Raw genomic sequence first — 10,515 nt, 5'->3', positions numbered from 1 at the left:
ATTCTAAACTCTAATCTCTAAACCCTAAACTCCAAACTCTAGACTCCAAACTCTAAACCTCCAAACCCTAAACTCCCAAACTCTAAACCCCCAAACCCTAAACCGCCAACCCTAAACCTCCAAATCCTAAATCTCTAAACTCAAAATTCCTATACCCTAAACCCCTAACCCTAAATCTTAAATTCTAAATCCTAAAATCTTAAATCTTAAAACCTAAATCCTAAAATCTAAATCCTAAAATTTAAATCCTAAAATCTAAAACCCTAAATTATAGACCCTAAAAATCTAGACCCTAAAATTCTAGACTCTAAGATCCTAGACCGCGAACCTTAGACCCTAAAATCTAGATCCTACCCTAAATTATAGACCCTAAAAATCTAGACCCTAAAATTCTAGACTCTAAGATCCTAGACCTCGAACCTTAGACCCTAAAATCTAGATCCTAAAATCTTAGACCCTAGACCCTAGATCCTCAACCCTAAATTCTAAATCCTAAATCCTAAACTCTATATTCTAAATCCTAAACCCTAAAATTACTCCCTCCAAAATGATTTCTGTTGAGAAGAACAAGCTGTATTTGTGAGGTAGTCCACCACTTGGTTAGCTCCTTGAAAAATATGAGAACATGAAATTTAGCGCATCTTGGAATAGAGCACTCCAATACTTCTCAATACCAGATTTATTGAAGGGTCATGGCTTTTAATCTATACAGTGATTGAATCTCCTTCTAGAATAATTTTATCATTTTGAACCTGGTCTACTGCACTTTGAAGTCCATACCAAACTGCTATAACTTGTGCAATTGGAACGAAATTAGTTCATACCTGGATTGAGCCTGCCTTCAGACCATGCCCTTCTTCGTTTCGAATGACAAAACTGCAGATGCTTGCACTGTTAGGATGAATTGATGCATCAAAATTGATTTTGATGTGACCTGGCTGTGAAAGCTTTTAAGAGATAAGAGTTTGTTGACGAGGATCTTGTGTCCTTCATGAGGTAGGTGTTTGAGTATGAAAGTATTCATGGATGATCAGAGGTAGGCATGGAGTGCGGGACATGGATGAATGGCCATCCTGCCTTCAAACTTGCAGGCCCTTGCAGGTTTTGGGATGGACTTAGGAAATCAGGAATTAAGCAAAACAAGCCTCCAGGAAACAAGCAAAATCTGACGAGAATCCTAGATATATGTCGACGCAATCAAATACTTTGATAGTATTCTCTCTGTTATTTTGTGATATCTAATTTTCTTTCTTTATTTCTTCATTTTAAATTTTGGTGCTAGGAAATTATGACGGAATGCGGATCCCGACCAATAATAATGGTCACTAATTCTATGAGGAAGGCCGAGGGCTCATACCCGAGGCGGCTGGGTTCAGATCCACTATCGCTGGGCTCCCATGTGCCCTGGTCCATGCGGGCCCGCGTTCTTTATTTCCAGGTTGACTGCAAGGGATGATAACTCAGCAATTAATGCCCTGCAGGCTCTTGTGCATGTCATATCACGAAACTAGGGAATGCTGCCCTAGATGCTTATAATATTTTCCTGCCGTTTAATTGACTTAAACTGCACATGGATAGGCTAGAAACGAGTTCACTCCCTTTTACGAAAAAACAAAAAAAAAAACAAGTCCACTCCCACCAATACGTGCAACCATCATGGGGGTGCAGAGGCCACGAGAGGGGGAGGGGGAGAAGCGGTACTGGCTCCTGAGGCTGCTGAGCTGTCGAACTGGATTGCAAGCAACTCAAACGCGTAGTCACATGTGTGCCAACGCATTCATCTCAGTCACTGTTTTCATTTATTTATTCCAGTTCCAATGAATATAAGATCGGAGAGGTCACCCTCTTGATGGTGCCATCTCCGACCTCCCCACTACGCTTGCAAATCCTCCCTCCCTATTCGAGCTAGCAATCGAGCCATCAGGTGGGTTTAATTTTGATTGGCTTTGGTCCCACGCGTACTAGCTTGGTCGAGGCACGGAGTGGTGCGCCTGGGCCTAAGTGAAGTGCGGGTGAGAGAGAGAGAGGTGGGGAACGCGAGCGAGCGCAACTAGTGAGGATGGCTTGGAGCAACGGCAAGAGCCTGGCGCCGGTGGTTCTCGTCGCCACCTTGGTAGCGTCGATGGTGCCGGTGGAAGGGGCCGGGTCGGCAGTTCCTGCAGGGAACGGCGCCAAGGGCAATGGCAAGGGGAACGGGAAGGGGGCACTGGACCCGGCGTCGACGCATTACGTCGTGCTGGAGCCAAGGGAGGGGACGGCGCAGGAGCGCTTCTTCTGCCTGGCGAGGGGCCGCTGCCACTTTAAGTCCATCGAGTGCCCCTCCGAGTGCCCCCAGCGCAAGCCCAAGAAGAACCGCGTCGTCAAGGGCTGCTTCGCTGACTGCAGCAGCCGCTGCGAGACCACCTGCAAGTGTACGTTCTCTTGTTTATTTTTCCAAACTTTCAATTTTCTTATTATCATATTATGTTTTTAAAGAATTAAAACGGCGGAAGATGTAGCTAGGATAAAGTCTCTTTCCGCATTCCCTCTCTTTCTATATATGTGGGTATACAGATGTACATGTGTGTGTTTGTGTGCATGTAAAGATAACGGAATCGATAAAACATTCACGTCTGATTTGTGTGATATTTGGTTGGTCGGTCGGTTGGCTGTCATGCACTGTGTCGCAAGCAGATAGGCTGCCCAACTGCAACGGGTATGGATCGGTGTGCTACGACCCTCGGTTCGTTGGTGGCGATGGCGTGATGTTCTACTTCCATGGGGCCAAGGGAGGCGACTTCGCCCTGGTGTCCGACGACCAGCTCCAGATCAATGCGCACTTCATAGGGACCAGGCCCGAGGGCCGTCCACGCGACTTCACCTGGGTGCAGGCCCTGGCAGTCATGTTCGAGTCCCACACCCTTGTCCTCGCCGCCCGGAGGGTCGCCAAGTGGCAGGACGGCTTCGACGCCTTGGCGTTCCGCTGGGACGGCAAGGAGGTTGACGTCCCCACCGACGGCGAGGCAGAGTGGCAGACACGCACCGGAGGTGGCAGCGTCGAGGGGGAAGCAGTGAGGGAGGTGGTGGTGGAAAGGACCGACGAGACCAACAGCGTGCGGGTGACCGTGTCGGGGCTGGTAGAGATGGACGTGAAGGTGGTGCCCATAACGGAGGAGGAGGACCGGGTCCATGGGTACCACCTGCCACCAGGCGATGCCTTCGCCCATCTGGAGACTCAGTTCAGGTTTGCCGCGCTGACGGAGCAGGTGGAGGGAGTCCTGGGCCAGACCTACCGCCCGGACTACGTAAGCCCTGTGAAGAGTGGGGTGGCCATGCCAATGATGGGCGGAGAGGACAGGTACCGCACCCCGTCCTTCCTCTCCGCCCGCTGCGCCCCGTGCCGTTTCCACTACCCCACCCGGATCCTCGACGAAACCGCCACCATCGACGCCGCGCAGTACTAGCGGGCTCGCCATCTACCATCTACATCTTGTTAAGAGTGATTCTCAGTTAAAATTTAAATGTTCCATCATCATTATCATTATTATGTTTATGTAATAAATAAATAAGAAATGGAGGCAAAACTGTGAGCTTAGTATAGAAGCACAATCTGAACTAATATTGCATTCGTTTGTACACAAAAAAAAAAAAAAAAAAAACTAATGCATTCGCATAGGACAGCTTGGCAAACTAAAGCCGGATTAATTAAATGCCTTAATAGTTAAAAGGAGAAATTGTGTTATGCACCATGTGGCCCGCACTCGTCTTCATTAGGCAATCTGATTAGTACGGTGCACGGACATACTAATACACATAGTGTAGGAAATTTTAGAAGAATATTGCTTTATTTATATGTATCTTGATGTTTACCATGTACCTGAGCTAGATTTTTCATAGACTGCTTGGGGTGAAAATAGTGAAATAGATATTAGAGCCCCCTTTAAAGTCATGGTATATGGGGCACTAAATTACTTGTTGTAGGACACGGTTGTGCTACTCTTCACTCCTTAATGAACTGCTGCCACTAGTTATGTTATCCGATCCATCCATAGGATTCCATTGCTTGAAGAAACTTTGTGGGTTCCATGCTTCTTCAATTGTCCAGACACTAAATCACTTCCATGAGAGATATTCAATGTGGGTTCAACCTCCCCGGAACAAGTATCTATCCAATCTAGAAATTTCAAGGTGCCACAAAAAAAACATTCAAAAAGCGCTAAACTAATTTGGATGCCAAGTGCAAACAAATAAATCTAAATTGAAGATTAAAAAGAAAATAATTGAGAATAATACTAACTTGAGGATTTTGTAGGAAGGAGGAGGTACCTAGTGGAAATCGTCGGCGCGAATCAATGACACAAAATTACTTGATCACTTTGAAGATATTTCTTGTCACATTGCAGAACGCTTATTGAAAAATTTCTTAATTCAAATGGCCAATGGGGAGTGTAAATGATTCCAAACATACAAATTTCTACGAGTCCTGAGAGTTATGAGGACCTGAAATAAGAACATCACAAAGTAAAGGGAAAATAAAGTATCTTTTAGAAGGCTAATTAGAAGTTTGCAGGAAATTCAATTTTCAATCTAGTTCTAAGGAAAACCGAGTAGTTTAACTCCCTTTTAGTGGTAAGCAGCATTGGCTACAAATATGTTGCTGGCGTGCAAAGAACTTTGCATGGTAGTATAAGTTGCAATGAGCTGATGGGTATTTTGGATGTGCAAATGTTCACGATGTGGTGGAGTGTGCCAGTTAGTATAGTTGATCGATAAAATCTTTGGGGTTAGTATCAGGGATCTACGTTTGAGTCCCACCTTAACCCTAATTAGCTAGGATTTGTTGTCCCAATTCTCTAAAGTAATGTTTGAGATGTGGTCATATAACAAACATCGAAAGGCCAAAAAAATATTGTAGTTTGGAATCCACACTTTATGGGGATGAGCTTAATTGTTGAAGCTTTTTATTGTTGTTGTAATACTGTGATTCTTCATAGAGTATTTTGGACTTTGTGCCTCAACTACGGCTAATTCTTGAATGCTGCAAAATAGCTTTATATGTAGGTCCAAATATTTTCAATTGCTTTACCAAGAATATTTGACGTTATTTTTTTATATGAACTGATTACACAAATGATTATTAACACGACCTATTTGACCAAATTACAACCTAACCCTTGCTCGGTTGTCCCCTTAGAAGTGTGGATGATGCAGGTTGGAACTACACTCTTCCTACTCGCAAGATCATTAGGCAACCTATAGAGTATAGACCACCCTTAGAATGGCCAAGAGGTGATACTAGATGACATTTTACTCACAAATATTCAAAGAGCTCAACATTTTGCAAACTAGGTCAAATTATGGCGATAAGGCATAAGTGTCATCTACTGTACATTGGCTTAAAAGATAACTTCACCATGGTCACAACACAAATTGGATTAAAGCGCAGCTACTTTCTTTTGCATGGCACACAAACAAGAAAGCTATGACCATTCTATTAAATACTTGTCATGCTGACCCATTGCTAGAAAAATTTGAGATAACTATAAAGAAAAAATCATTTCATGGCCTACCAATTTAAGGATAATTTTTCTAATATTTTTAGTAAATTTTTCTTATTTTCTTCTATAAATGCTTGTGAGAGTTCTAGCAAACGCTCTCAAGGCAAGATTTTGTTCGAGAAGCCTAGCTTCACAAGTTACTCAAGTTGAAGCTCTTGTAAGAGTTGGATTCTAAGAGGATTGACTTTGCACGACTTATGGCCAATGAGCTTCTTGCAACTTCTAGCAAAAAAAATAGCTTCCTGCAACCCTTCAATAAGTATCACAATGCAAGCACAATCCAACCCTTCTTTTATAGCTTCGATATCCTAAGCTATAAGCACGAATTTGAGGTTGGTGCATATGGGCTCTACTAGCATATCCTCTTTTGAACTATACAAACGGACCCCTCAAATAAATAAGTTATTACCAGTGTCGCAAAAGTTTGCATCCTGTTCCCACATATTCCCTTAATAGGCATTCTTTGACCACAGCCAAGAGTTTATGTATTGGATGTGGATATAATCTGAAATGTACTTATCGAACATATGTAAAATATGTATATGTAACTCACATTAGCTTGTGCCTTCAAGCCTTCTTCCTGCTGGCCCATATCTAAAACATATGATTCACCTAAGATCTGATCCATGGCTGCAGTTGGCTGTGCAAATGGGCCTTGATCACGAACAAAACCTTGGCATCCATCAACAACCAATGATATAAGCTCTCCTCCTCACCGAGGAGGACAAGATCTGTGAGGATGTCCAACAACTTCAATGCATCAATCTCGTCCTTGAAATGGTTCCATTAGGCCAACTTGATGCTGTGCTACCGGTACATCCACGGCACTAAATCAGGTAGCGGTGCTTTTCAAAGAATAGGGGTGTGTACGTAAAGCTGAGTTTATTACAAGGTTATACGTATATAGGAGTGCTGAAATACATATGCATACAAAGTGCTTATTAATGCTTATCGAGAGCAATACTGCGCAACCATTAATTTAGATGTCCCACTTCCTTGTCTGCCCCAGCATTCCTCTGCCGGACCTTCATTCTTAGTTGGAGTTTTTTTTTTTTCTCCCAAAGTAGAACAGATGGTGGTTTTGCAATCATGCCATTAATTGGAGACAATCAAGGTCATCGTCTACAAGAGCTAATTTTCCTAATGGACAAGTATAGTTGCTCTGTTAAAAGAGGATACGGTAGAAAAGGTAGAAAACAAAGAACTCTGCAGAGTCTGCAGCCAACTCAAAATCCTCCTTGGTTGACAGTTTCTTAATAGACAATCCGAGCTCAGGGCAATGCACCCCAATCTCCTTGGGGTTGTTTCCTAATAGCAAGGAAGATGGTCCAGTCTTCTAATTCTACTGGCTGAGAAATGATGGCAGCGTCATTCTTGAACCAGACAATTGGCCCCCCATGTTGGAAATTCATGTTGTCTTATCACTGCCCTATAATCTCATCAATGGTGGGCCTATCCTGTGTGACCTCTAGGAAATCAAACAATTTAATGAATGGAATCCATTCTAGTAGCTTCTGGTGTAGCTCTCTCAATTATTTAGTACACATCTCTAAATTTGCCCACGAAACAATGAGCACCCGTATAATTCTCTCGTGCCTTCAGTGGCTTCGACCGCCCGGCTTTACCCTTCGTTGTCTGTTCTACATTTTTCCTTGCAATTCATACGGATGCCATGGGTAGACTTACATTTTCTGGGCTTCGGGGACATCTCTTCCTACTCTGACTTGCAAGGGATACTTGTACGGAGTCTTTGTAACACTACTAGAGGGCCTCTTTCATGGGTCTATCTTCTGGTTACCTTCGACGCCACCATAGACATGGGGATATTTGATGCTCTTGTCTGCAGGATCCTCCTAGTGGGTGAACTCTTGCCGCTTCTTTTTGGCACGATATTCTTCTCTGGAGGTTTCGGCATCCCTCTTGGACTCCACCTAAATGGTGAACCATAGCCGGCTTGTAAACACCCTGCTTTTGGCTCCTACATGCCTTCCCAGGGTATCATTGAGTGAGATGCCCCTAAAACTGAGTTTACTAAAATCTCTAAAGTCTTAATCATGATCCGAAGCATGTGTACTGCACATGGCCTTCATTCTACATGCCCTAGTGCTTGGACACTAGGATCTTAGCATTTAGATCCTCTGGCCCGAGAGTCATATATAGCATCAAAACACTCCAAGTGCATTTTTTTTCGATATTGAAATTTCCTACTCCTTTGGTTCCAGCATTAGATATTTGGCATCTGAACACTCCGACACCACTATTTTGGCATCGGAATCAAATTTTGAATTTTGGCATGCTTGCAACTGTCTTTGATTTCACATGATGGTCTGATGGCAATCTGTTCTCGGACGTCAAAAATTGGGCATCTGGAGGTTCAAACATCGGTGCTTTGACATAAGGACTCTCAAATCCCAGTTTTTTTTATGCTAGAGCCTCCTTTTTGCCATGGCACATACCCTAGGGTCTCTATGAATAGGCCTCCTCTCTTTTCCTCTCAGGAGACAAAGAACAGAAAGAAATAGAAAAATAGAAAAATGGTAAGTCACCTGCATTCCACTTCGATTCTTGAGTGACAGGAGGCTTCAAAAGAGTCATAATTACTACATTATGAGAAGGGGTGGAGCTAGGGGACCTATGCTCTGCGGAGGCAATCAAGGATTTCGTGGAATTCGACATCAGGCTATGTCTTCTCTCTCTCTCTATCCTTTTACTCTCTCTCTCTCACCCTTTCTTCTTTTAAATTTCTTTTCATATGCATACTTCATTTGTGCCTTCATGCACGCACCTGACATTCAGCCTACCTATTATCTTTTTTTAAAAAAAAAAAAATAGGGGAGGAGAGAGTATCTCAGACTCCATTGTTCCCCCACCATCTCTTTGGGTATGTATTAATGTATAATGGTTTTTATCTTTTATGTGTATAACGTAAAATTGATAAATATATAGTGCTTGTACCATACATATTGTTGTGGGGGGGGGGGGGGGTGCACCCGAATTTAGTCCTACATCGGCTAGTAGCGGAAAGGTTCTGTGCCTTAAATGGGGGGTGGAAATCCTTTCCTCTCGAGGGCCCTTTTGTGGGACAAAACCGTGAGGGCACCAGTCTCCCCCCGTCTGCGCTGGACGCGCGGGCCGGAGCGCCCAAAGCGGACAATACCTCGGGAGGAACGCAGTCCTCTTTCTCTGCTAGCTTAATGTGGGCTAACTGTTGCGTGAGGCTCCGGCCAAAGCGTCCGTCCCCGCAACAGATTGGCGCTAGAGGAAGGGCCGCGCCCCTTGCCGCAGACTACCCCCTAGGACTGGGAGGCGCCACAGGAACCTTCCCGCTAGGGGGGCTATGTTGTGGGGGGGGGTGCACCCGAATTTAGTCCCACATCGGCTAGTAGCGGAAAGGTTCTGTGCCTTAAATGGGGGGTGGAAATCCTTTCCTCTCGAGGGCCCTTTTGTGGGACAAAACCGTGAGAGCACCAGTCTCCCCCCGTCTGCGCTGGACGCGCGGGCCGGAGCGCCCAAAGCGGACAATACCTCGGGAGGAACGCAGTCCTCTTTCTCTGCTAGCTTAATGTGGGCTAACTGTTGCGTGAGGCTCCGGCCAAAGCGTCCGTCCCCGTAACAGATTGGCGCTAGAGGAAGGGACGCGCCCCTTGCCGCAGACTACCCCCTAGGACTGGGAGGCGCCACAGGAACCTTCCCGCTAGGGGGGCTATGTTATGGGGGGGGGTGCACCCGAATTTAGTCCCACATCGGCTAGTAGCGGAAAGGTTCTGTGCCTTAAATGGGGGGTGGAAATCCTTTCCTCTTGAGGGCCCTTTTGTGGGACAAAACCGTGAGGGCACCAGTCTCCCCCCGTCTGCGCTGGACGCGCGGGCCGGAGCGCCCAAAGCGGATAATACCTCGGGAGGAACGCAGTCCTCTTTTTCTGCTAGCTTAATGTGGGCTAACTGTTGCGTGAGGCTCCGGCCAAAGCGTCCGTCCCCGCAACACATATATATCACAAGATAAAGTCACACCTAAAAACATTTGTATTAGCTACTTTATAGGTGTGTATCATTTGTATTACTATTCTGTGGATGCAAGATTGAAAAGTTTTTTTTTTGATCGAAGACCTCAAACTTGTGTGTTGAAATAGTAGATGGAACACAAATGTGGAACGCAATACAACTAAATTAGGATACATATTTAGGGTTTTGTCACCTGGAACAATTGATTCAATATTGGAGTGAATAATGGGCACAAAATGCAAAATGATCCTATGGTTGAAAAATCTTGAAAGGTACGTGATTAAACAAAAAAAACTAGCCAGCATATCATGATATCGCATAAGGGTTTCCCCAGTACACGAAACAAACAACGATAAAAAGTGAGAGCACACCAGCTTTATTCGTGAATCGTGATGCTGGGGTTCTCCGCAATGGCTCAGAAATCAAAGGTGGCGGGGTTCTTTGGGATGCTAAGGTTGAGGTTGGGCACTTTTTTTCTTGTAGCAGCATGATCTCGTGTTTGTGGGGTTTTGGACCATGGTTAGAATTCTCCGCTGTGGCTAGGTTCTTTAAGTTGCTCGGGATTGTGGAATCACCTGCCATAGCCAAAGGACTGTGAGTGCAATGGAAGGATGGAGTAATGGAAAAATGAGGAACTTTCAAGTATAGTTAGGGCCAGTATGGTAATCATCAAATATGCTTCGGTTTCATCATGAAACTTCTGAAACTATATTTAGCCAGGCCAATCCTTATTTTTTAGGAGCCTTCATTCTCTGGCTATCTCAAGATAAACTTTGACGGTAATTTATCCTCTGGTGGAGACATTCTTGAGAGTGACTCAGTCGTGGTAATCGAGTGGATACTAAAGGAGGGGCGGAGGGAGACAAAACATCCACTGCTAGACAACATCCGTTGGCTAGTAAAAGAATGCGGTGTCTTTCAGATCGTGCATGTATACCACGAAGCGAACATGACAGCTGACTGGATCGCCTCCTCTG

At 44.7% G+C, this 10,515-nt stretch overlaps 1 protein-coding gene across 1 annotated transcript; it reads left to right on the top strand.

Annotated features, from left to right (window-relative positions):
- Positions 1-1,844: 1,844 nt before the first annotated feature.
- LOC103696480 (uncharacterized) lies at positions 1,845-3,582 on the top strand. The gene is made up of 2 exons (XM_088712900.2): positions 1,845-2,411; positions 2,674-3,582. Exons 1-2 carry the CDS (start codon positions 2,060-2,062, stop codon positions 3,441-3,443), a joined length of 1,122 nt encoding a protein of 373 aa, XP_088569026.1. The 5' UTR covers positions 1,845-2,059; the 3' UTR covers positions 3,444-3,582.
- Positions 3,583-10,515: the final 6,933 nt, after the last annotated feature.

Source organism: Phoenix dactylifera, chromosome 16, assembly GCF_051530095.1.
Source record: "Phoenix dactylifera cultivar Ajwa chromosome 16, Ajwa_hap1_PhDact_Kaust_v1.1, whole genome shotgun sequence".
Taxonomy (NCBI): Eukaryota; Viridiplantae; Streptophyta; class Magnoliopsida; order Arecales; family Arecaceae; genus Phoenix; species Phoenix dactylifera.
Note: the sequence above shows the minus strand (reverse complement) of the source record. Positions and strands in the feature narration are given on the sequence as shown.

Excerpts from the sequence above, each read along its gene's own strand:
- LOC103696480 (XM_088712900.2), top strand. The coding sequence starts at position 2,060 with ATGGCTTGGAGCAACGGCAAGAGCCTGGCGCCGGTGGTTCTCGTCGCC. Across the intron at positions 2,412-2,673 it reads CTGCGAGACCACCTGCAAGT|ATAGGCTGCCCAACTGCAAC; the intron begins GTACGTTCTCTT and ends TGTCGCAAGCAG.